The following is a 26,582-nucleotide window of genomic DNA, read 5'->3' on the forward strand; positions in this document are numbered from 1 at the left end:
TGTGTCCCTCCTGGCTGCAGGTCTCCGGCGGCTTGCCTCTGCTGCCGGCCCTGATGACCTCTGTGGCGGTGTGCCCAGCACCAACAGGTGTGCTGACAAGCCCAAGGCCTAGCTCCCAGGATGAGGAGGCGTGAGCTACAGGTGTTCACAGCGTCAGAGGAACACGCTGCATGGTGTGGCCCTGGGGGCTCCTGCGACATACTAACTCTGTGTCCCAAACCTTTCCTTTCATCTCAGACTTTTCTTTCTTGGAGTGGGAATTTAGACCCAGCTGCTGGCAAGTAGGGTGGGGATGTCCACTGCTGGGGCCCATGAGGGTGCCATCAAGTGTTCTTGGTTAGGCCATCCTATCCCCAGTGAGGGTGTGTGGCCAGATTCCAAACGGGTTTTAAAAGAAAGCATGACCAACCCTCCCCCAGGAGTCTGCCTGTGGCACTCTCCATGGTTTTTGTGCTGAAAACTTGCATCCTGGAGCCCGCTCCATGGGATGTAGCGTACTTTACTTTCTGGAGAGTTCTGGCCTTGGGGAAAAGCATGGGTTCCCACAGAAACCCAGAGCAGGCATGCAGAACCACGTGGCTCTTGGTGTCAGGCGGACATGGTGTGGAGCGCTGAGTGGACCCATGCGTGGTGACTGAAGGGAGATCTTTTCGACTGCGGGTTGCGCACAACTTACCCACAGCTCAACGTTTTTGATTTTACAAAAATGGAAGGGGACAGCTTAGCAATGTGCCCATGTGGAAAATACCCTCTCCTGGGTCCTCGTTGGCTGAGTGCTGGGGGTGTAGTTGGTTTACAAGGCTGCCTTCCTCCCCTTTCCTCTTGGGAGCTGGCTACCCTAACACCCTGCTGGCCTAGTGGGTTTGTCCATCTACAGGCACGATGGCTGTGACCTCCCCTAGGGGAGAGTAGGCATTTTCTCCCAGCCTAGAGGTGGTGCACCAAGAGACAGCCCTACACTGAACTGCTGGTGGACGTGGGAGGAGCCTCTTCTCGGACATGAAGACACGTTCCAGAGAGGATGGGAAGGGAAGAGACTGTGAGGCAGACATGGCACGTTCGGGAGACAGCTTTCTGGTCACTCCGGGCCCTGGGAAAGGCTACATCAGCAGGACCTGACCAGGCTGGGCTTGAGACAAACGCTCACACAGCAGAGGTTTGCTTGGGAAAAAGGACTGTGCCTCTGTTGAAACGGACCATCAAGTTAAATGAGATTTTCTCAATTTATCCAAAGCTGTGACTTTTGGAACATGAAAACTTGACTGCACAAGTTCAGGTGATTTGTGCTCTTTGAAACATTTCCCTACGGACAGATTTAACCTTGGAATGTTTGAAAGTCATGGTCATTTCTGTGTACAGATGGATGGAAGTACAACTAACTAGTCTATTATAACAAGCTAACTAATCAGCCTAGCATTACAAGTCAACTAATTAGTTCACCATAGCAATTCTCCCCCAACAAGCCAACAGATGCAAACTGGGTGGACATTTTGGGAAGAAAATGAATTGCCCCCATTGCAAAACACAGCAATGCAGAGTGGCCTGGGCTCGATGATGCGTGGAGAGGACCCACCACACTCCCACCCTGGACAGCTGGCGGGAACCGGCAGCCTGAGGCCTCATGAACACAAAGCTGCGGGACTCGGAGGACTGCTTGTCTGGCCTGTGCAGCTGGCTCTCACTGCATAGAAGGAAAGCAGGGGCTCCCCAGGGGTGTGGATTGTGGAGAATCAGATGCAAATCCAAGTGCTGCTGTACTGAGAGAACTCCCCGGTGCTTTTCTAAAAGCGGCGTGCAGGTGCTGGGGCTTGGTCGGTTCTGCTGTATTTCTGCTCTTCTTCCCAAGTCACGTGTGAGGCACCCTGAAGATGCGCTTCATACAGTAGAATACACAGAGAGCATAACTGTAACATCCGCTGGGGAATATAACAATTCTTAGACAAGGGCTTTCTCAGGGTAGTCGGAGAAGCATGACAAAGCTCTTGCATTTTTCCCACATGTATGTATGTTCACTATTAGCTACTGCTAGTCACTACTTTTAGACATTGTAGGTTTAAGCATCAGCATTTCTACACCAGAGAGTAAATGAGGAGCAATGCATGGTCTCAAACAGCTGAGTGTTCTGAATATTTTTTACATTAGTGACACATATGTGGGTATGGTTTTATTTTATGAGTGCATTGTTTTTTTTTTTACAAGATTTATTTCTTATTTGAAAGGCAGATTTACAGAGAGGAGAGACAGAGAGAGAGAGAGGTCTTCCATCAGTTGGTTTAGTTCCCAAATGGCCACAACAGCCCAAGGAGCATGTCCTGGGTCTGCCACATGGGTGCAGGTTGGAGCCTCTCCCGGGTCTCCCACGCGGGTGCAGGTCCAGAGGCTTTGGGCCATTCTCCACTGCTTTCCCTGGCCACAAGCAGGGAGCTGGGTTACAAGTGGAGCATCCAAGACATCAATTGGTGCCCATATGGAATGCTGGACCACCGACTGGTCCTACAGTTATACTTCTGTATATTTCGGATGGCTGTGTCTAGGACTTGATTTCTAAGAGACTGACAGTTCTGTCTGTGAAAATACCACATTCAGCTGCAGCCATTCTCACTCATACCCCTCCTCTTCCTGTGTCTGCTTCCATGTGGTGACTCCCTCATGAAGGCAGGGAAAGCCTAGAACACCCACACCTCCCACTACACGCTCTGGGGAAGCTAGCCGGGCATTAACTAAGAGCATGGATGAGGCACAAAGGGCTGTACTAGTTAGTGCAGGCTGTGTGGAGCAAGCCCTCTGAGAAGTACAAACAAGCAGGTGCACAAAGGGCCAGAGGAAGATCTGAGATGGGGAAAAAACTACCCAAGACACGAGTGAACATTGCCTATTTCATGAATTCAGTGACTCAGCAGCTCAGAGATCAGACGCACAGACCACAGGATGAGCTGAAAACGAAGAAGAAAAAGAAGTAAGAGCTGAGCTTCTGCTTCTGAGTGCCACGCACAGACCTAGGGCAGAGCCGACACAGCAGGGAGCTGCATCCTGCTGCTGGGAACAGGCTTGCCAGGATCCCTGTGTCTGCAGAGAGAGACACCTGAGAGATTAAGGCGGCCAGAGTGACAGCAGTGGATAAGAAGCCTGCAGATCATGTTTTTATCTAAGAATAATTGGTCTCGGGAAGTCGCAAGTGATGGAAATACAGTGGCTGTGTGTGACCCACAGCCCTGCTCAGGTGGCCTTGGAAGAGCTGGGGGAACAGAGCCACAGTCCGCCCTGCCTCCTCCTGCTGTGTGGTCGCTGTGGGTGATGGCAACAACCTGGGTCAAGCTGCTGTACTCCTGCACCTGTCTGCTCTGTGGGAAGGATGAGCTCCCCTGGGACTCTGCTTCCTCAGCCCAGAGTGTGGGCAGGGGGGACACAGAGGCCCCTGTCTTGGGAAACGGAGTCCACACTGCAGAGAGAAGCAGTGTGTTGCAACCTAGTGAAGCAAGTTCAGAGATGCGCTCTGGAGCTGGCTGAAGAGATGTTTTAGGAGTCTGCTTTCTGGGGAGCAGAATTAACCAGGAGAACGCTGTGGCTATGCTGCAGTCTTACATGTAGGTCTGAATTTTATCTTCGCCGAGAACTGTGCAAGTGTATTTTCAGCACTGAAAGCTGCAAGCAGCTCTTAGTAAATACAGAGCAAAGAAGAGAGGCAGAATCATTTTCCAGCTTCCCCGTCAGTGTCGTGTCCCACACTCCCAACAAAACCAAAAGCACCAGTGCAAGTTACAAAGGAGAGAGGTTCCCAGCTGTAAAAGTACAGCGGGCACACTGTCTGGATTTAATTCTATGTACTCAAAGTTCAAGATAGCTAGTAGGAAATAGGGGACAAAGGACTGTATCAGAAGAGTGAAAGTAAGTGAAACAAAGAAATCTGGATCAAGAGGCCTGGAGGAAAAGAGACGCAAAAGAAGGAAATAAAAACAGAACCAAGGGAATAGGAGCCCACATTCAGTCCGGGGTGGGTGAGGCACACACAGGAGGCCACACGTTGTCCGGGATGGGCGAGGTGCACACAGGAGCCCACACACTGTCCGGGGTGGATGAGGCGCACACAGGATCCCACACGCTGTCCGGGGTGGATGAGGTGCACACAGGAGCCCACACGCTGTCCGGGGTGGATGAGGCGCACACAGGAGGCCACACGTTGTCCGGGATGGGCGAGGTGCACACAGGAGCCCACACACTGTCTGGGGTGGATGAGGCGTGCACACAGGATCCCACACGCTGTCCGGGGTGGATGAGGTGCACACAGGAGCCCACACGCTGTCCGGGGTGGATGAGGCGCACACAGGAGGCCACACGTTGTCCGGGATGGGCGAGGTGCACACAGGAGCCCACACACTGTCCGGGGTGGATGAGGCGCACACAGGAGCCCACACGCTGTCCGGCGTGGATGAGGAGCACACAGGAGCCCACATGCTGTCCGGGGTGGATGAGGCGCACACAGGAGGCCACACGTTGTCCGGGATGGGCGAGGTGCACACAGGAGCCCACACACTGTCCGGGGTGGATGAGGCGTGCACAGGAGCCCACACACTGTCTGGGGTGGGCGAGGCACGCACAGGACTGGCACAGAGCTGCCTTTAAACACCACCCATATAACATTCACTGGAGACACTCTGAAAACCAGAAACTGGAAATAAACAGGCAAATGAAGGGAAGCCTAAGAAAACCCAGTGGCCACATGCGCAAAATGACATGAAGTGGCACCAATACCAGACTCAGTGGAAAGCAGGGCTGGAAAGCACTAAAAGGGACAAAGGGCCAGCTCGTGTTGGGAATGCGAGCACTCCAGGTGCTGTGGTCAGATGTGCAGGAGTGTGAGGGTCTCAAACTGACACAAAGTCAGAGGAGCCAGGTGCATTTGCAGGGTACAGTTAGCAAGCTTAAACACTAAAATTGTATATGGAATTTTCTACTGAAAAACAAAAAAGCCAGAATCGCCCATTCTTCTCCCAAACGCAGTGAGAGATATGCCCCAGTACTGTTCACTAACTGGCTCTTTCTGGTGATGGGGACAGTGGTCCATAGCTACCCACGCATCCTACGTAGCCTGCCTGTCCAGGTGGGCGGTGGTGCAGTGGCTGCTTGCCCACATGGAGCACTGCCAGCAGCACTCCCTCCACGGTGTCCTGGGTGCGGGCTGCTCCTGGAGCCAGGTTCCGAAGGTGCCTCGAAGCCTTCTGACTTTGGAATCTATTGTAGCCATACCTGGCCACAACATAGGAGTCATTTACATGAAGCAATAGCATGACTTGGACAGAACAGAGCCTCCCTGGGGTGCAAAGCGAGCAGGGGCTTGCTCCCCCGGTCCTGTGTGGCAGGTTCACCTCCTTTGGGGTCCTGCATGACAGGTGCCCAGTTCTCTCCCAGTCCCACATGGTTGGGGTCTGTCTCTTCTGGTCCCGCATGGCTGGCTGATTTGCTGTGGCATCCTGACGTGGACACACAGCGTGCACAAGCGTGCCCTTCACTGTGCTGGCTCCGAAGTTGGGTCAGTTCGAGCGTCTCTTTCTCATAAGGTTTGGAAGCTTGTATCTCAACTTGACGTATGTTCAGTATTGTTCAGTTCATCAAGTTTAGGATTCCTGCATGAAAATGATGCTTAGGAAACTGGACAAAATCATGCGTGAATGATGGGATCTTCAAGACCCACAAATCTTCCCAGTCGCTGGGATCCCACATTCAGATGAAGTGAAATATGGCCATTCCAGTTCCCATCCAGCCCCCTGGCTGTGGCCTGGGAGAGCAGCACAGGATGACCCAAGTGTGTGGGCTCCTGCACCTGTGTGGGAATCTGGAGGAAGCTCCTGACTCCTGGCTTCAGGTCAGTCCACCTCCAGTTCTTGAGGACATTTGGAAAATGAACTAATAAGTGGAACATCTCTCTCCTTCTCTCTTTGTGAATGTACTTTCCCAATAAAAAGAAATAAGTCTTTAAAAATAGAGTGGAATTTGGCTCCAGATCTGCCGGGAAACTCAGCGTCTGCTGATGTGTCCACAGGACATGTCTTGCTGACCCTGGGCACGTGGTGGATGGTGGTGGCGATGGTTACGGAACAGCTGGGCCAGGAAATGGCCGTGGGGTTCCAGGGTTCTAAATATGTTCAGACACTTCCTCCCCCAGGGAGTCTGCCAGGTTTCTCCTATTCCGGCTCTCTCCAGTGCCCACCCCTCTGTGTTTGTCCCGGCCTGCACTGGGCTGTCTTTCCACAAGCATTTGCTTCTGTAGGGGATAATGAATCTCACTAAACAGAAAATAAAGGCAGCCTGTGATCTACTAAATTTGGGGTGCTCAATTCAGGTGCACCCAAGGTGGCTTGGTTTCTTTAACCCAGTCATACCTGTTGTACATTTCTAAGGGAGTGACTCAGGTCTCTGAAAGGGCCCACGCTACTTACCGCCTTGCTGTCGAGGTGCACTGTGTTCCCGATGAACGGTGGATGCTAATCCCACCGGTTGTATTCCTGCAAGCAGCTCTCCTCCTCCGAGGGGCGTCTCCTTGCTCAGCTCTCGTGCCCTGCCCAGAGCAGGAGCTTAGGAACATCTCATGCTATTCTGTTCATCTGTTTCTGTGTGTGGTTCCTGTGCTTTGGGATTCCTACCCTAAATCCTTGATGTTCCAGTGTCTGGCAGCATTTCTGCTACCTTGTCTTGTAACAGCTTCTAAGTGTGACTCTATCCTGATCTGGTTCTCACACGTGATTGTGGGTCTACGCCGTTCTCCTGTGGTGGACCTGCAGCTGCCCAGCCCGGGCCTGTGACTGTGGGCCTTTCTCATGACACGTGTACTGAGGACCCTTGTTGAGGTCTGCTGGCTGTGGAAGTATGGCTTGCTTCCAAGCTCCCTAGTGACCAGCCAGGGAAGCAGTGGAGAGCTGAGAAGGAGATGGCATGCCCCCGCCTGGGGCTGGCTCCATCTGGTAGCACTGAGTCTCCCCAGTTGATGGCTGGTCCATTTCCCAAAGACTGTAATGGCCAGAGCTGGGCAAGTCCAAAGTTCCTTCAGGATATCCCATGTGGGTGCTTGGGCACCTTCTGCTGCTTTCCCACTCGTTATCAGAGAGCTGGGTCAGAAATGGGGCAGTTGGGTTACAAACTGGCACCCAAAGTATGTATTATTTTTATGTAACCATCACATTTTTCTAATAAATAAAAGAGTAATAAAGCTTAATGTTAACCATTTCTGAGAGCTTAGCTCCTTAATGATAACTTGGGCAGCTCTGTCTTGAATGATGTCAGCAGTAAGCTGCCTTTCAATGCTTGATGCAAAATGTTCATGCTGGGTTAGCATGGAGAACCAAGTAGTGATCCTATACGAATTACGATTCTGTGCCTGAATGTGGGGACACTGCAGGACCGTCTTGACCTGGGTTATACACAGGCTCGAAAGGAAATATCAGAGCTCTCCTTCTGTCATGCCATGGAGTTCCCATGTGGATGCGTGTCGTGGTTGCCCTACTCAGTCCTCAGGTTCCTCGCAGAGTCCACTTCCTCTGCGGCTGCCCTGGCTCTAGGCCTTGAGTGTCAATAGCAGCACCCATAGGTGGAGCAGGGATCATTCCCTCCTGGAGTTTTCTGCCCCACAGCTCTCCACCAAGCTGTCTCTTATGTGCTTTGGGCCAGACTCGAGAACTCGAATTGTCTCTCAATCCATCAACAGCTAGGAGACTGGGTAGCTCTCCCCTTTGAGTGCCTGGGCAGCATGGGGTGGGTAGACCCAGGTCCAAGGTCCTGCTTGGAAGGAGTTGCATGGAAAACAGTGCTGGCCAGGCTGATAGCACTGTGCACCAAAATGTTGTGACCCTCTGACATGCCTGTGTCCCTTCCCTGCTCCCTGCTGTTCTGTGGGGCGCCAGGCGGAATTGAGGGACGTGTTCCCGCAAACAGAAGGAATGACAATCCCTGTGCGTTTCTCTATCTGGTGATGAGCTTTTAGGAAACAGCCAAGGTAAAAATGAGGCTGTAATAGATCGGTCCTAATCCCTGGGTGCTGGATGTTCTACAGAAACAGAGAGGAACCAGCGCTGTGGCACAGAAGGCACCGTGGCCACCTGCAGCACCAGCATCCCATGTGGGCATTGTCCCACTTATGATCCAGCTCCCTGATAACGCATCCGGAAAGCAGCAGCAGATGGCCCAAATACTTAGGCCATGTCATCCTGTGGGAGACCTGACTGAAACTCCTGGCCCCTGCTCTAAGCCTGGCCCACGCCCGGCTGTTGTGGCTGGGGAACGAATCGGTGCATGGAAGAGTTTTCTTTCTCTCTGTAACTCTGCCTTTCAAATAAGTAAATTAATTTTCAAAAATCAGAATGGAGAAGATCTATCACACACACTGAGGACAGGCTGCGGAGGGCAGACAGCGCAAATCAGGAAGAGAGTCCCCCAGAAAACAATCCTGCCAGGCCTCAGAGGCGCCAGAGCTTCCAGCTGTTGAAGCCAGCTGGCGAGCTGAGCAGGTGAATATTTTTTGTGTGTGACTGGGAAGTGGGGTGTCACTGTTACAAACACCTACACCTTGGGGAGCCCCTTTAGTGCTGGGTGTGGCATAGAGTCTGTGGGTGCCCAGGGTGCTGTGATGGGCGCGTTGATCCCTTGCCCGTGGTGCTGGTGAGCGCTTGAGGGGCAATGCCAGCAGGAGAGGAAGGCTTGGTCTTCCTAGAGGATTGACATTGGGCAGGCAGTGATGGGTGCAGGGGCCTCAGATGGAAATGAGGAGCACGGCCCTGGAAGGCGGTCTTTGTTCTAAAGCAGAAAGGATTCGGCTGGTGGCTTTCTTGCCTTTCTAGAAAGTTAAACCTGCAAGAGACTCAACTGGATAACTAGCTGAGGAGATTTCTGAGAGAAGTGCTGGAGGTGGGACTTGCTTTTTTCCAAGTGCTTTGAGTAAGATGTGAGAGGGGAACGTGACGGAGCAGTCATGAACCAAGGAGTCGGTACTCAGAGAGTCGGTAGACCCCCAAGCCAGGAAGCATGCTCCGAAGCAGAAATCCAGGCATGGCTGGAAAGCTCTTTGAGAAAGAGAGTCTGAGTTTGTATGAGCCGAGCCAGGGCCAGGCTGACTGGGAGGGAACACACAGCCAAGGGTGGCAGGTTCCTTGACTCTATTGGATAAGAACGTTGGCTATTCCTCAGGAGAAAGGAAGAATGACCCCAGAGGTGACTGAGAGGTTGTCATGGGTCCCACCACAGGCACAGGTTCAGAGCTCAAGCACCTCCGCTTGGTCTTAAAGGATGAGCCTTCCTCACTGTGTGTGATACTTTATTGTGGTCATAGTTGCAAGCATCCATGTTACAAAGACACTAAAATTACACAGAAGTTTCTAGAAAAAACATGAAGCACCCCTCCTCTGTGCACAATGAATTTCTCTAGCCTTTTAATACTTACCACCTCTACATATGTGTTTGTACAACTGTAGACACACACTTCTCAAGCTGCTTTGATTTTTCTCATTGATATTTAGCTTTCTGTCATGTAAGTCATTTCCACTAGACAGACACAGCCCTGCCTTCACTCTGTGTAGGGCACCATGTGGGCGTGCCCAAGTCCCCACGGCTGTTTGTGTGGGGGGCTGGAGATGTGGTACATGGCACTCTCATGCTTATGGGAACTCGGATGACGTGCAGGGGTTCGTTGTCAGTACAAGTGTCTCTGGATGCCCCCCATCTGGAGCGACAGGTTCTTGGTGGCTGTCTGCTTCCTGGAAGAAGACTCAGCTGCTTGAGGCTCTCACGACACTTGACTGGCAGGATGGAAGCAGGTGGCAGTTCCCCAGAACAGACCAGGTGGAGCCCCGAGGTGCCCTCACTGGCCTGTGCTCTTCTGCAGGGGGCAGCACCCCGTGTCCTCTCCTCTATGACCCTGTCCTGTTGGGGACAGCATGACATCACTCAACAGCCAACTTCCTCCATGTGGAATGATTGGGATAAACGCCACGAATGGCTTCTCAGAGAGGAGACTGGCGGCGTTAGAGACGCTGGCCTCCCTGGACAAGACTTAAAAATTTCCCCAGTGTTTACAAGGAAAATGACTTCATGCAACTTCTGTGATTTTGTTTATCAGAAAGCGCTGAGCAACTACGCAATACCCACCCTAGAAACGCCATTGAGTCTTTAAGCCTTCTAATCTTAACAATGGGGTTGTTAAAATAAACACGGGTGACTCCCAGAGGCCTGGGAGTCCACAGCCCTCCCGCCTGCAGGAGCCGGGCCACTGCCCTGCTTGGCACACGCTGGGGCTGCGTTGCCCCTGAGAGCTGCTCTGAAAGCCCAGTTCCTGTACACGAGCCGTTGCGTGTCAGTGATCCATCTCTGTTCCCTCACTTGGGGACCTGAAGGTCCAAACGCAGTGTTCTGGAAGATCTTAGAAATTAAGACAATTTCATTTTGCATTTCTTCATTGTGTAAAAAGACTTATTTTTGGCTTGGGTTTTATTTCCAGTGATAACCCATACACATAGAGAGAAGAAAAAGAATGAGTGCCATTAAATTGATGGATCAGAGACTTAAAAAGTTTTAAATGAATTCCTCTCCTGAACCCAGAAAGTTATAAGAAAAAAAAGGCCTTTCCCCAGCCCACTTAATCATCAGTAGCTCATTTCTGTCGTCCGGGCTGTCTTCTGGCTACGGGTGACTCAGAGAATGTCATGGACCTCAGACAGTGGAGTCTGAGCTAGCTCTCACGCGTCTCATTTAAAGGCACTCATTTCACATCATGTTTAAGGCCCGTTACACCATTTTTCTAGAACAATAGCCGCTATGTTTTGCATTTGGTCCCCTAATGGTACTGCCTCAAAGAATCATGGACTCTTTAAATTGTAAAAAAAAAAAAAAAAAAAAAAGTCTCCTTCACACCCACCTAAACACTTCCATATATTACAAGGGCCAGGCCTAGAGTGACCGAGTAATGAGTGTGATTGTCCCAACAGTAGCAGTCATCCGTTCTAATTAGAGTAAATGCTTCTGACGTAACGTACTGGATAGAAACGTGTATCTATTGCCACGGGGATGCGTGTCTGTCTGGGCGTGAGCGTTGCGGCAGGCATCCCCGTGGGGACCTGCTGCTTCGCTACACCGGGGGAACTCAGAGTCTGAGAGCGTGACAAATTTAAAGTGTTCTACTTACCCTTCAAAGACAGTTCCAACCTGCTCCCCTCCCCAGGTTCGTGACTCAGAGCTGCCTTTCGCTGTTTCTGACACTGGCAGCCTTCCTTCAGAAGACCCCATGGCCTGCGGGGGCAGGTGGGCGTGGGGTGGGGTTCCACCCACAGCCCCTTGGAGCTTCTCTGTCCTTGAGCTGGTGGGCTGGCTCCTCACACCTCTTTCTGGATGGCGCTTCCTCTGCCTGTTGTCTGGCAGTGCGCTCCTCCTGCGTGTCTTCCCCCGGAGCTGCCGCAGTGTCTGGCCGGCGGAGGGGCTGCTGGGAGGAAGCTCGCTTCTGTGCCCACCCTGAAGTCAATGCTGTTGTGTAGGGGAGGGGACGGGGGGAGTGCATTTATGTTCTTAGTTTACTTTGCACAAGAAGCTCTTAATTCGCATGTTCCTTTTTTATTCGTCCCTCCATAGCTATGCGGTGGCTTCCTTAGAACATCTCATCATGCAGTCTAGACTATTCACTCTGCTCCCGGACAAGGACTGTGGGCTGAGACTCGCATGGACAAGGAGTCTGGGATAACAGCCGGAGCCCTGCTGGGGCTGGGAACAGCAGGTGGACTCTGCCTGTGGCTCCGGAACCTTCCAGGAGGGCTCTAAGTTGGCAAGCCTGTCCAGTAGATTCCCTAGGCTCCTGTCAGCTCTTGGTGGGGTGGGCGTCTGCCCAGCCTAGCATCCGCTCACCTGCTCAGGACATGCCAGCCCCCTTCACTCTGCCCACCAGCTCCTTCTCTGACCAACCCCCACACCTCCCAGAGTGGCGCATTTCTTAGGATCATGAACACCAGGCACCTCCACTGGAAGTCTGTAGTTAGGTTCAGCCTGATGTGGAGTGTTCCGCAGCCACCCCTGCCGAGCTGTAGGAGCAGTTTCTCTGGCCTGAGACCCCACCCTGGTGGCTGCCACTCTTCCTGCTGCCCTGCGGCCTGCCCAGCTCTGCCGTACCTGAGTGTCCGGGCTGGGAATGCCTTCACTTGCAGCCTTTCGGAGTGGCTGCTTGCTCTTAACCCCGTGTCTGCTCATTTCCTTTTGGTGCTAGACATAAGCTCTGTGGCTCACCTGGGCAGCAGTTTGTCCAGGCTTTGTCTGGGCATGACCATTCCACACACTAGGGTAGTCGTCGGGGGACATGGTTACAAGAACCCACAAAGCAATCCTAGTGTCTTGTTTTGTGAGAAACCCTCACATTGTTGCCCCAGGTGGCTGTCCTCTCCTTGTGTTTCTTGGCCTTGACTGAGAACTCCTGTGTTCTCATCCCTGCCTTTATTGTGGCCCTCGTGGTTGCGCCTGGGGGCCCTGCTGCTGTGTAGGGATCTCCTTGTCCAGGACACCTCCCAAGTGCCCCTTGGCTGTCTGTGTCTTCTGGCTGAGGTGTCGGATGGGTCTTGGCCCATGTTTAAACCAGGTTGTCCGTCCCCTTGCTGTGGTGGGTGGCAGTGCCCGCAGGCTGTCTCTGATGACATCTGGATAGAGTTTTAGGAAAGACAGGGGAGGAGGGCGCTTTGTCCAGAGGGAAGTGGACACGTCCCACGCTGGGCACAGGATACAGCCCAGCTGTCTCACACATTTGTGGTTTTGCTTCCTTCTCATCAGGCACAAGGACAGCAGTCAGGCTGGGCTGGGATAGGCTGCAGCACCACCAGCAGGAGCTGGAACAGGGCACAGACTAGGCCAGACTGCACAATAAGACTGTGGATGCTAAGGTGAGGCGAGCCATGCCAGCCTGAGGCCAGTAGGGGCCAGGTAGAGTCTCAGAGACGGGGAATCTGGCAGGGCTCGGGTCATGGGGCCCACCTCTGTTGTGAAATATGGGTTCCTGAGCTCCGGGGACAGGGGAACCAGTGGGGTATGAGTCAATGGCTCAGATCCTGGGGCCTGCCTTCTAGGTGGGTGATGGTTTTGTGAACCCCTGGGGATGGGGATTTGGCAGGGCTTGAGTCTCCTGGCCTGGGGCCCTGGGGTCTTGGGGCCCTCCTACTAGGTTGAGGTTAGGTTGGTGAGCCCCAGGGGTGGGGGACCTGGTGATGCTTTGGGCACCTGGCCCAGGTATTAGGACTCGCCTGCAAGAACATTCGCTACTCAAGGAAAAAGGTGGGGCAGTGGACACGGGCTCTGTTGTAAAAGGAGAACATGGCAACACATTTGGTGCTGTAGCAGAACAGAACTAACTGGACAACTACCCTAAACGAACGATGACAGCCAAAAAGCTTGGCTCTGCGTCCCAGGTACCACGTGAGCGGAGTCTATTGGTCAGAGCTCCGGGGCCTTCCCGTCTGTTCTCACCCTCTACACCACCACTCTCTCTGGCCTCTGTCACCTGAGGGTGTCCCCACATTGGCCACATGCTTCCTCCTGGCATCTGAGAGGCACCTGGACCCTCTCACTCTCCCTTTTCATCATGCCTTTGACTCATGCCCTCTCACAGTTCCTGTTGTCCACTGACTACTCCTCTACTCTAAGCCTGAGGAGCTTTTTGAGCCCAAGGGTCTCTCAGCTTACTCTAGCATGTAGTTGGTGCCGAGAGAGATTTGTGGAATGAATGAGTAACATATAGAAAGCTCTGAGGCCAGCACCTAGCTTTAGAAAAGGCTCCGTAAATATTTGATGGTGTTCTCTGTTCAAACACTGTTGCATGGTGGGGGCAGAACAGCATAAAACAAAATGTGTTTCCTATTTTCTGGACCTCATGACTTGAAGGAGGAGACAGCCATGAGCAAAAGAGCTCCACATGCTGGGCGAGTGGCTGCAGGCTGGGCTGTGCAGCTAGGAAGGCCCGGTGCACCTGCCCTGGGCTGGGACCAGGATGGGCAGCAGGAGGGGAGAGCTGTGGGGAAAGCAGGATGAGAGGGCCCAGAGCATCTGGGGTTGCACCTGCCACAGGCACGGGAACAGAAGACAGCATCAGTGATGTGAAAGGGATCAGGGGCCCGGAGACAGAGCCAGGTTGGCGTGAGACAAGGTCTCAGCTGGCACTGCCCCTTGTGCTGGGCACCTGGTCCAGGCTTCAGCTTTGGGCCTTCCTCCTAGGAGAGAAGGGGTGCTTGAGAAGATGGTCTGGATGTGGCTGTAGCTGGCCGGGGGACTCAGGGTGCAAACAGGTGCGTTAGTTACGGGCTATTGCAGAGTTTGGGTGAGAGACAGCTGGGTGAACTGAATTCTAATTTGCTCTAAATAATAGCATTTTCCAACATACCTGAAAATGCCATGTAGCTGATGTACACCTTACTGTATATATAAAAAATCAGAAGGTAACTTTCGCACAGGGGCCAGTGGCTCTAGAAATTCGTTTCTCAGTAAAGAGTTAGACTGTTCCACGCTTGGGCCTTGGCGATGGAGAGGCATGGACAACCAGGGCCTCTCCGGGGGTTATCAAGGGGTGTCAGTGTGAGTACTGAGGCCCTGCTGGTCAGGACTGAAGGGTGCGTGCCCAGGCCTGGGGGAGGCATGGCTTCACTCTGCAAGCGGAAGATGGAGGAGAATGCTAGGCTCCTGGATTTAGAGTGGGCTGCGTCTCACGCTGCCCCTCACTGCCTGGGAGAGGAGGGCCTGTTTATCTCTGTGAACTCTAAACAGGACTCACAGCTCTACCCCCGGGGTTCCCGTAAGGCTCAAATGTGACCAACAGTACAGTGCACATTGCATTAGTGCAGCACGTGGGGTCCAAGGCGGCTCTCCAATTCTGGTGGTGATGACCAGAGACCCAGTAATGCTCTAAAAGTTTCCTGCATCCTGAAGAAAGATTCTGTTGACAACTAGCCATCTGCCCAAGTGGCCACAATAGCTAGGGCTGGGTCAGATTCAAGCCAGATGCCAGGAGCCATCTGGGTCTTCTACGTGGATGACAAAGACCCTCAACTCATCATCTTCAGCCTCCCAGCATGGGCACTGGCAGGGAGTTGGATCAGAAGTGGAGCAGCCAGGGCTTGTGCTTGTGCCAGGGCACTCCACTCTGGGATGCTCACGGCACACACAGTGGCCTAGCCCACTGTGCCACAGCACCTGCCCCATGCTCACTAACATGCCGATGGCTTCAGCTCAGCTCTCCAAGAGGAGAGAGGGAGTGGCTGCCATGTCTGGGCTCCGCACGGGTCTGAGGCAGTGGGCGACAGCTGTGATGGACATCATGGGGCAGGTGTGGCCCTGGTGGCTGCGTGGCTCACAGTGACATTTTGCAGTGTCCACAGTGGCCTTTCGTAGCTGTGGCCTCGGGGAAAGTTGATGGAGAAGGACATCCAGGATACCCCGCTGGGGAGCTCAGCCCTTATGGGATGCTGGGGTGGACGTAGACCTGGAGCACCCAGTGCCCCTCTTAGCTGTAGCTGGGGGACCCCCGGAACCTGGGGCTCCCGATTAGGCCCTGAAGGGGTGGCGCAGCACCCCAAAGGCAGGAGTTCCAGCGCTCCTGTTAGGCACCTACCACATTCGGGCCTGTGATTGCTTGGAGTAGCAGCCCTTGTGTGTAATATGTACATTTTAGTAGCATAAATGCCTGCTGTGGTGGGCAAGGAGCAGCCTCGGTCTCCAGGGCTCTTCCTTTCGTTGGTGCTACCCTGAGGCACTGAGGGCAGCTGTGTGGGCTGACCTGGGGTGCCGATGCCACGGGTGGTGGCTTAGCTTGCTGCCCCGCTAGGCTAGCCCCTTGGACACTGTAGCTTTGTTTTTGATAATGTGCTTTTTCATGTTAAGGTAATGTCAACGCAAAGAGAACAGATTCGATTCATGAATACAATTTTAAGAATATAGTGATGCTCCCTCCGCTTCCGTTTCCCTGCCTTCCTCACCCCTTCCCTTCCTTTTCTCTCCCCTCCCCTCCCCTGCAAAGGTGGAGGCATTGCTGCAGGGTTTAAGCAGTGCACTGGGAGGCCAGGACCTTTGCCCAGCCAAGGGACGCAGCCTCTGTGAGGATGGTCCCAGGCTGGCAAGTGCATTGAGAACTCTGCCTATGGCATTCACTAGCCCTGCAGCCCTCACCCACCCAGACTGCAGGCACACAATGCGAGGCTGAGCACAGCTCTGGCCAGTGCAGGCAGCAGGGGCCGGGGGCTGAAGTGGGTCCCTTTGAGGGCCGTGTGCAGGATGGACACCTGTGGGCCTGGTTTCTGCACTTGTGCCAGCACACAGTTGGTTGGCAGGGGTCTGTAGGGTGGCACCTGGAGCATGGGGATAGGGTGTGGAGGGACACGAGGCCCCTGTGCACTGACTCTGCCCTTTCCTCTCTCCCCAGGGCAGCCACGGAAGTCCTAGCTATGCTGCTGAGATCCAGTAAGCACCTTCACGAGGGTTGGTTCCTTCTTTTGCCCTGAGTCAGTCACAGGGCCCGTTGCCAACCTGTGTGTACCAGACCATGCTCCGGGTGTGCAGGGTGAGGTGGAGACTGCTGTGGGCACTCCTGGCACAGGGCTGCAGAAGGAGTGGGCGTTGGGGTGTGTCCTGTGTGCCGTAGTGCTGCCCAGCTAACCCAGGTGGGGAGTGGGGCACAGATCTTCCACCGTGGCCCAGCTCCTTCTGCCAGGGCCAGCGGGCTCAGGCTTGTTGAGGTCAGCGTCAGTTTCTTGTGGGATAAATAGGCAGCGTGTGTGGGAGGGAGGTCCCTGGCTGAGTGGATGTAGCTGAAGGCTCTACAGGTGCAGTGTTGGACAGCCTGGGCAGGGAGGGGCTGGTGATAAAGCTAGATAAAGAAGTTGTATTGGACAGGAGTGCTTGGTCGCTGGAGCCATTGCAACAGAATGGCCAAGCTTCTGAATGATTCAAGAACTTTCTTTTGCCCGAAGCCCTGGCCTAATTAGGTTGCGAATCAGTTTCAAGTGTGCCATGTAATAGAAGGCGGGATGCACTTGGGAGCAAAGGAGCCCTGGCTTAATATTTTTATTTTTTGAGGAAAAATATTTCTTCATTTGTTTTAATTCAGCGCCTTGGAAACCGGCTGTTTCAATTGTTATTTCTGCTTCCCTACGGGGAGCCCCATGCCTGTGGGTAATAGGTGAGCTTTAATGAAACCTCCCAATAAATAAATAAAATCAGAAACATCCCCCTGCCAGCCATACATCTCTGTCAGCCACAAGCACACGCAGGGAGCGGTCCATGGTGCTGCCCCTCGCAGACACGTAAGTGACTCGAGGCTGGGTTTACCTGGTTGGTAGAACTAGACCAGACCCCTAGCAGGGACAGCAGGTGCTGGGGAGGAGGGGATGGGCTCCTTTCGGGCACAACCTGCTTCAGGTATGCGCCCTGGGGGGGCCAGTGTGACACAGCAGGTGTAGAGGTGTGGAGGCGCAGGCTGCCAGGGGCCGATGCCGGCGGGCCAGCCTGAGGACAGCAGCTCCACCACCCAGTCCCAAGCAGCCCCCAGCCCCTGCAGCCCAGTCCCGCAGGCCTGAGCTCAGGAAGGTCCTCCTGCCCCTTTTTGCACCTGCAGCCTAAGGTGCCCAGCACCTCGTTGAGCCCCCTGCTGCTGTGAATAAACCCTGCGCGGACCCATGTGCTAGCAAGGAAGCTGAAGGAGCCTGAACTCTGGGCTGCCCATGGTCCTGCAGTGGGGGCTGCTGCGGCTCCCGGGGGGGTTCGCCTAGGTTGAGCTTCAGTGCAGGAAGTTGGGGTCTGAGCAGCTCAGGATCTTGCCTTCTGGCACCCAGGGCCAGGAACCGTTCTCTAACCTGTCACCCCGAGGCCACACCCTCCCAGCTGCTGGTTATCCTGGCCTTGAACCTGGCTTGGCCGAACTTATACCGCAGATGGAGCACATTCCAGCTCTGAATGAAGCCAAAACACACTATTTACCGTCGCAGGCTGTCAGTGTTGCCGGGACAATAAACACGGGGAATGGCTGGGCAGCTGAGGGCGCCAGGGCCTTTCACACGGTGGCTGGCTGGCGCTGCTCCCAGGTGGGAACCGGATGAGCAGAGGGTGGGAATGCGGAAGGCCTGGCTGGCCACGGTGGCCACGGGAGGCCAGAGGGGCACGGCATGCCAGGAGGGTTGAGCTCTCTGCCCTGTGGCTCCTGTGCAGAGGAGGATGGCAGGAGCTGAGAGGGCCTGGGGGCTTCATGTACCACATTCCCTCTGGGTCAGGGCCAGTAAAGCCAGCTTGGGTGTCCTTGGCTTCTTGCCAGCCATCTCAACAGTATGGCACCCCACACACTGGCCCGTGCTCAGCCCAGGTTCCGTCTGCGATGGGGCCTTGCCTGTGGGCGTGCCCTCTGGGGCGGGGTCCCGTCTCTGTGTCAGTCAGAGGAGCTTGTCCCCAGCCCTGTCCTGTTGGCAGCACAGCCTCCGTCCCTCCTGCAAGCGTTCAGCACAAATGCTCTTTGCCAAGGTGCAGCCTTGGAAGTGGTTTGAAGAAGGCACGCTGCAGTGGGGACACGCCTGCTCCATGCTGGCTTTAGGGACCGGGACCGGGATGGGTCTCCCAGCAGCGTCTCAGTGTCACCCCATGGCCCGAAGATAAAAGTCTTGTTCTTGTCGTGAGCAAACGCAGTCCGGGCTGGTCCAGAAGCTCAGCCAGGTCCAGGGCTGAGGAACCAGCGCCTGGCGCAGACTGGGGCCCATGGAGGGTGCTGGGCAGAAGGAAGGCCATCAGGGCAGCGAAGGAGATCAGGGAGGCAAGCAGGGCGGCAAGTGAGCCAACGGGTTTTGGCAGGCAGAGCCCTCCCAGCCCCTCCTGCTTACTGCCCTGTCTGGTCTTTGCACAGGGACCCAGAGGGCGGGGCTTCTCAGCAGCACTAGGCCTGGCACCCTGGCCCCATGCTGGGTCCCCACAGTGGGTGATGTGGGGACCCCAGGGCGGGAGGGGCCAAGGCTGCTGGCCTGAGAGGCTCTCTTCTAGTGATGAGTCCACAGAACGCAATGGGCCTCACCATGGCTCCCGGCGTCTTACCACAAGCTGCCCAGAGCCACACTGGCCCTGCCCCGCAGCCTGCACTCCCCCATGGGCTCTGCCTCCTCAGCAGGCCTGGCACCCCAGGGCTCTGCCTGCAGGCGCGTTTTCTTCTTCCAGCTGGATTGGGGGAGTCGGGGAAGGCCTTGAGCTAACAGAGCAAACTCCTGCTTCTTGCCAGGATCCTGACTTAGCCTTGCGCTGCATGGTGCGCAGCCAGGGCTGCAGCTCTGGGAACAGCTCAGGTGAGCTAGCCGCAGTCCAGAGCTCAGGCCAGCACGCCCAGACGCCGAGCGATCTCCCAGCGCCTCTCGGCCAAGCTCAGGAGCTGCAAGACCCTGTGCCCCTCGGGCGCTGTGGCACCTCCGCCCGGGCACTCTGCCCACCTGTCCTGGGGCTCCACAGTCTGCGCCCCACGGGGGCCAGCAGCTCATGCTCTGTGCGCACGTGCGGAGTCCGCAGGCGCCCGTCTCCCTGCAGCCCCTCGAGCCCCGCAACCCCCGAGCCCCCCGAGCCCCCTCAACCCTCGAGCCCCTGCAGCCCCCGAGCCCCCCAAGCCCCCGAGCCCCCCAAGCCCCCGCAGCCCCCCGAGCCCCCTGAGCCCCTCAGCCGGGCAGCTGCTCAGGCCTGAGTGCTCACCCAGAGGCCCGCCTCGCGGAAGAGTCCGCTGCTGTGGGGGCCGCGTGGTGGCGCTGTGGCTCCAGGCTTCCGCCGCGGACGCCCCGGCCCCGGTGAGTCACTGGCGGACCGGGAGGTTGTTTTAATCCAATTCTGGCCGTATCTGCTCTTCCGCACTATCTGTGGCTCCCAGCGCCGGCTGCGCACCTTCTGAAGGAAATTAGCCGTGATGCGGGGGAGCGGGAGGCGGGGACGGGGTGTCGCCTGGGCTAGGGCCCCCCAAGGGCCTCATCCGCACTCATGGCCTGCGCCCTGGCCAGAGCCTGTGCCTCAGACGGGCGGGGGGCGCTGTGGGGTGAAGAGTGCTCTGGGGTGAGGGACTGTGGGGTGATACACTGGGGTGAGGCGCTGTGGGGTGAGGGTGCTCTGGGGTGAGGGACTGTGGGGTGATACACTGGGGTGAGGCGCTGTGGGGTGAGGGTGCTGTGACATGATGGTGCTGTGGGGTGAGGCACTGTAAGGTGAGGATTCTGCGGGGTGAGGGCGCTGTGGAGTGGCAGTGCTGTGGGGGAGAGGGTGCTGTGGGGGAGGGTGCTGTGGGGGAGGGTGCTGTGGGGGAGGGTGCTGTGGGGGAGGGTGCTGTGGGGTGGGGGTGCTGTGGGGGAGGGCACTGTGGGGTGGGGGCGCTGTGGGTGAGGGCTCTGGGGTGAGGGAGCTGTGGGTGAGGACTCTGGGGTGAGGGAGCTGTGGGTGAGGACTCTGGGGTGAGGGAGCTGTGGGTGAGGACTCTGGGGTGAGGGTGCTGTGGGGTGGGGGCGCTGTGGGTGAGGACTCTGGGGTGAGGGAGCTGTGGGTGAGGACTCTGGGGTGAGGGAGCTGTGGGTGAGGACTCTGGGGTGAGGGTGCTGTGGGGTGGGGGCGCTGTGGGTGAGGACTCTGGGGTGAGGGTGCTGTGGGGTGGGGGCGCTGTGGGTGAGGACTCTGGGGTGAGGGTGCTGTGGGGTGGGGGCGCTGTGGGTGAGGGCTCTATGGGGTGAGGGTGCTGTGGGGGGTGGTGCTGTGGGGTGAGGGCACTGTAAGGTGAGGACTCTGCGGGGTGAGGGCGCTGTGGAGTGGCAGTGCTGTGGGGTGAGGCACTGTGGGGTGTGGGTGCCCTGGAGGCCTGCCAGGATTAGCCCCTGATGGTGCCCACTTTCTGCCCCCTGCTACGCTATGGAGCCAGTCTGGAAAGATCTAAAACAAATACTTGGGAGGAGAAAGGAGAGGAGAGGCTGGTGTTGGATCATGACTTCAAGTGGGCACAGTCCTCAGAAGGTTCAACTATGACACCAGGGAGGAGGGAGCAGGTGCAGGGGAAGGTACTGCCATGGAGCCCTGGGCCTCGGTGAGATACTGACCTAGGGCCCTGGACCACAGTGAGGTACTGACCCAGGGCCCTGGACCAACTGAGGTACTGACCCAGGGCCCTGGACCACAGTGAGGTACTGACCTGGGGTCCTGGGCCACAGTAAGGTACTGACCCAGGGCCCTGGACCACAGTGAGGTACTGACGCAGGGCCCAGGGCCACAGTGAGGTACTGACCCAGGGCCCTGGGCCTTGGTGAGATACTGACCCAGGGCCCTGGGCCACAATGAGGTACTGACTCAGGGCCCTGGGCCACAATGAGGTACTAACCTAGAGTCCTGGACCACAGTGAGGTACTGACCCAGGGCCCTGGGCCACAGTGAGGTGCTGACCTGGGGCCCTGGGCCAGAGTGAGGTGCTGACCTGGGGTCCTGGGCCACAGTGAGGTGCTGACCCGGGGTCCTGGGCCACAGTGAGGTGCTGACCCTGGAGCCCTTGACCACAGTGAGGTACTGACCCAGGGCCCTGGGCCACAGTGAGGTGCTGACCTGCGTCCTGGGCCACAGTGAGGTGCTGGACCTGGCGCCCTGGGCCACAGTGAGGTGCTGGACCTGGCGCCCTGGTCAGAATGTTGTCATTTCTGAGTCTTGAGATTAATATTCCTAATGAAGCGATTGAACTGGACTGAGTAAATGAGGGTCACCTTCTAGTTGGGATTATACCAAACAATCTTCCTAAGTTCCTGAAAAAATGCATATCATAAAATACCAAAAGAAAAGCCTGTGCATGGATTTCAAAAATCCTTTATTCCGAAACACACCTGTCTTTGATTCCCATTTTCCTGAACTTTCTGGAGTCCCTTCTCTTGGGTTGGCTTAGGGTGCTCAGTGTGTTCCCACAGGGCTGTGAATGGTGGGTGTCACAAACGGTCAGTTTAAAGGGCTGTCCTGCCACTGACACCATGTGGGAGCTGCCTCTCCAGGGCTTCCACAGGGGTCCCCAGCCTGTAGGTGGGGTCACCCCGTTCCTGTGATGGCAGCGTGAAGTCACGTGGAGGTGCCCATGTGCAGGACACTCAGGCCTCTTGACCCTCACCGACCCCACACTGCCCTGCAGGCTGGGGTATGCATGGCCCCGGCATGTCCTTCACTGACTGCGTGCCACCCTGCGGGCTGGGCATCATGCGGCTCTGGCATGTCCCTCATCGACTGGGCATCATGTGGGCCTGGCATGTCCCTCACTGGTTGTGTAAGATGCCTGTGTTGTTGCTGCTACCTGGAGAACCTCAGGCGATTCCAGGGTGAGCTCCCATGGAAATACACATGTGTTCCCCAGGATCTGGCGACTGCTGAGTGGAACCTGGTACTATTGTCTGTCTCCTTCCAGTGTTCAGGGCACGCTGTCTGAGACCCAGTGACTCCGCTCTGAGTGAGAACTGAGGCGTCCAGCTGCTGTGGGGAGCACAGAGGGAGGAGGGTGGCCGTGTCCTGAGGCTGTCCACCCATGGGGCTGTGGCTGTTTCCCTTTCAGTACTCTGGCGTGGCTTCCATGTGGTGTTCAGACACAGGGACCTGGGAATGGTGATGTGGGTGATGCAGGTGCTGCCCTATCCACCTGCTGCACGGGCATGTGTTACGCTGGCGTGCGGGACAGTTAGGGGTTAACTGGGGGGCTGCTGGGCCCTCCCCATTCTCTTGGGGTTTAGACCTGGCATCGCCCTGGCATAATTGATGCCTGCTTATGGATTGACAAAGACAAAGTATCACAGAGATTTAAAGAGATAGACAAAAAGATAAACACCTCAGGGCTGCGAAGGCACACGCTGCGGATCGACTGCTCAATTATTTATTTCTGTTGAGGTGCACGTCAGGTGTTTCCTGCCGACTGCTAATAACAGCATGTCGTGAGTCCTGTCTGGAGTTCAGGTAAATATTTAGCCGTTCTGTGACACTGCTTCCCGGGGTGAGTGACCCTGCCTCGGCCATAGCACGTTGTGAGGTCCGTAGGTGCTGTGTCTCCAGGGATTGGCTGGGGCTCCTGGGACACCCTGAACCCACGACGCAGGAAGAGGACCCGGTGGGTCCCAAGGCCTGGAGACCATGGCAGGCACCCTTGACAATTTGGGGCACTTTGGTCCCACATCTAACTTTGTGACTTGGGCTGTGAGTTTGTGTTTGAGCCTGTCTCACACATGCAGGGCTGGGTGAGGGCAGGATGGAAGGCAGGAGAAACAAGAAAACTGTCCCATGGTGAGTCATCACGGGTGTGTTTTCTAGGGGGACCGTTGGCTGCCATGGCAGAGGCTGGCTCCAACAGGAAACTGAGTGGACAGGAGAGCTGCTGGGCAGGTTCCAGGCCAAGGGTCATCCCTCAGGGAATGGCAGAGGCTGAGAGGGGCATCTGGGAATGGCTGGCGCCCTCCTGTGAGCCACCCTGATGGGTCTCTGGGTGCGCCTGTGGCAACTGGCCCTACCGGCTTTCCAGGCCTCTCCTGTCCCACTGCTCCCCTGGGCAGCCTTGGCTCCTGATTTTGTGTGGTTGGCACTGGTTGTGGCTTTTTCCCTTGTTGTGCCTGTGCAATGCAAGGATCCCCTGTCCCCAGAGAAGAGTGGGTTCCAAAAGACTGGTGGGAAAGGAAATGAGAAGATAAGGTTGTTTGGGTACTAAAATGCTCTGCAATCCACACATGCTTTTCTCACAGGCGCCTTTCCCAGGAGCATCTGAAGAGCCCGCCTGTCTGCATCCTGTGTCCCCCCAACATGGAGGCACCAGTTCAGATATTCCAGCCTTAGGGCCTCCTCCCTCACACTGTGCGGCCACAGCTGCCACCCCACCTCAGCTCCCCAGCAAGTCCTCATCTTCAGGGCAGCATTTGTCATGGTGCATGTGTCTGTTGGGTGTTGGCATCCCCCAGGTCCCATGGATGTACCAGTCCCAGGCGGCCTGCTGTGTCCCCAGTATGGCAGCTGTGGGTGGGGCCCACTGGGTGGTGGTGGCTTGCTGGAGAAGTGTTAGCCCAGTGGCTGCTGGTGGTACCTGGGCGTGGGTGTGGGTCTGCTTTTGGCTCATGTGCTGCTGTGCTCTGGGGCAGCTCGGGCTCTGCCTTGCAGGACAGCGACCTCTGTTTATCTGCAGCTGCGGAGAAAATCTCCGAGTGGTCACCACTTTTTGGGAATCAGCTGATTGCAGAGAATTTTCTAACTAGCTGCAGTGAAAGCTGATCATTTTCCATGAAACTTAACATGTCATCGGGTGTCAGATGCGGTGGGTTTCAATACGCCATAAGAGTGGATACTACAGCTGGTTATAATAGAAACAAAGCATTGACTAGAAGTGCTGCAACTGTGGAAGAAAAGGTGAAGAGAGATGTGTTACGGATTTCATTAAGTCTGGTGAGAGATTGAGTCACCAGATGGGAGAGAACTTTGCATCCTTCTCCCAGCAGACACTGTTGCCAGGTCCTTCCTCAGACTAGCCACCTGCTTCACAGCCCACTCCCTCACAGCCCGCCCTCCCTTAAAGCCCACCCTCTCCCTCACAGCCCAGCCCCTCCCTCACAGCCCAGCCCCTCCCTCACAGCCCAGCCCCTCCCTCACAGCCCAACTTCTCCCTCACAGCCTGCCCTCCCTCACAGCCCACCCCCTCCCTCACAGCCCACCCTCTCCCTCACAGCCCACCCTCTCCCTCACAGCCCAGCCCCTCCCTCATAGCCCAGCCCCTCCCTCACAGCCCAGCCCCTCCCTCACAGCCCAACTTCTCCCTCACAGCCTGCCCTCCCTCACAGCCCGCCCCCTCCTCAAAGCCCAGCCCCTCCCTCACAGCCCACCCTCCCTCACAGCCCAGTCCCCCCCTCACAGCCCCCCCCTCCCTCACAGCCCACCCTCTCCCTCACAGCCCAGTCCCTCCCTCAAAGCACAGCCCCTCCCTCATAGGCCACCCTCCCTCACAGCCCACCCCCTCCCTCACAGCCTGCCCTCCCTCACAGCCTGCCCTCCCTCAGAGCCCACCCCCTCCCTCACAGCCCAGCCCCTCCCTCACAGCCCACCCCCTCCCTCACAGCCTGCAGCCTGCCCTTCCTCAGCCTACCCCCTCCCTCACAGCCCAGCCCCTCCCTCACAGCCCACCCCCTCCCTCACAGCCTGCCCTCCCTCACAGCCTGCCCTCCCTCACAGCCCACCCCCTCCCTCACAGCCTGCCCCCTCCCTCACAGCCCACCCTCTCTCTCACAGTCCACCCCCGTCTCACAGCGCACTCTCCCTCACAGCCCACTTGCCCTCACAGTCCAGCCCCTTCCTCACAGCCCACTCTCCCTCAAAGCCCAGCCCCTCCCTCATAGCCCACCCTCCCTCACAGCCCACCCCCTCCCTCACAGCCCAGCCCCTCCCTCAAAGCCCACCCTCTCTCTCACAGCCCACCCTCTCCCTCACAGCCCAGCCCCTCCCTCACAGCCCACCCCCTCCCTCACAGCCCACCCCCTCCCTCACAGCCCACCTTCTCCCTCACAGCCCAGCCCCTCCCTCACAGCCCAACTTCTCCCTCTCAGCCTGCCCTCCCTCACAGCCCGCCCTCTCCCTCACAGCCCACCCTCTCCCTCACAGCCTGCCCTCTCCCTCACAGCCCGCCCCCTCCTCAAAGCCCACCCCTCCCTCACAGCCCAGTCCCTCCCTCACAGCCCACCCTCTCCCTCACAGTCCATCCCCGTCTCACAGCGCACTCTCCCTCACAGCCCACTTGCCCTCACAGTCCAGCCCCTTCCTCACAGCCCACCCTCTCCCTCACAGTCCACCCCCGTCTCACAGCGCACTCTCCCTCACAGCCCACTTGCCCTCACAGTCCAGCCCCTTCCTCACAGCCCACTCTCCCTCAAAGCCCAGCCCCTCCCTCATAGCTCACCCTCCCTCACAGCCCACCCCGTCCCTCAAAGCCCAGCCCCTCCCTCAAAGCCCACCCTCTCTCTCACAGCCCACCCTCTCCCTCACAGCCCAGCCCCTCCCTCAAAGCCCACCCTCTCCCTCACAGCCCACCCTCTCCCTCACAGCCCACCCTCTTATTTACAGCAAACTCCTTTCTTAAGCCCAGGAGCAGGAGAGTGGGCAGGGCATGGGGGAAGGTGGAGAAGGCTGTTTGTTTCATTGGAGACTCCCCTGAAGGTGGGGAGATTCCTGTGACTTGGGAAGGTTCTGGAAAGTCCTCAGAAGGAGGCCCAGTGTGGGGGAGAGTGTGTTTCACACAGCACTGAGGGCTTGGTCTCTGACCTTGCCACGCACTGCCTGGGGAACTCAGGGTCAGTGTCTAGGTTTGTAATGGCAGTCAATGGGAAAACAAGAATTGCTCGAAGTTGAGATCCATTCTCAGCTGAGTTACCGAAATGTATTATTTTATGCAAGAAAAATGCCTGTGAGCTAATTCAGTGTCCCTAATCTTTCTTGAACTAATAGTAATTGAGCAGTTTCTATTATGGGAGGCACTGAGCCTGGTTCTATTCCAGCACTCTGCTCGCTGCCCTTCCCCTAGCCTTTGTGTGAGAGTCTGCCCTGTGGGGGAGAGCTGGCTTGGCTCC

At 56.3% G+C, this 26,582-nt stretch overlaps 1 protein-coding gene across 1 annotated transcript in view; it reads left to right on the top strand.

Moving 5' to 3' along the window:
- The window catches only part of AGBL1 (AGBL carboxypeptidase 1), a 508,639-nt gene that overhangs the window by 62,453 nt on the left and 419,604 nt on the right, over positions 1-26,582 (top strand). Inside the window, exon 6 of the mRNA XM_012929213.3 lies at positions 16,412-16,449. Within this exon, the coding sequence (XP_012784667.3) occupies positions 16,412-16,449 (38 nt within the window). The remainder of the gene's footprint in view (positions 1-16,411; positions 16,450-26,582) is intronic.

This window comes from Ochotona princeps, chromosome 6 (genome assembly GCF_030435755.1).
Source record: "Ochotona princeps isolate mOchPri1 chromosome 6, mOchPri1.hap1, whole genome shotgun sequence".
NCBI lineage: Eukaryota > Metazoa > Chordata > Mammalia > Lagomorpha > Ochotonidae > Ochotona > Ochotona princeps.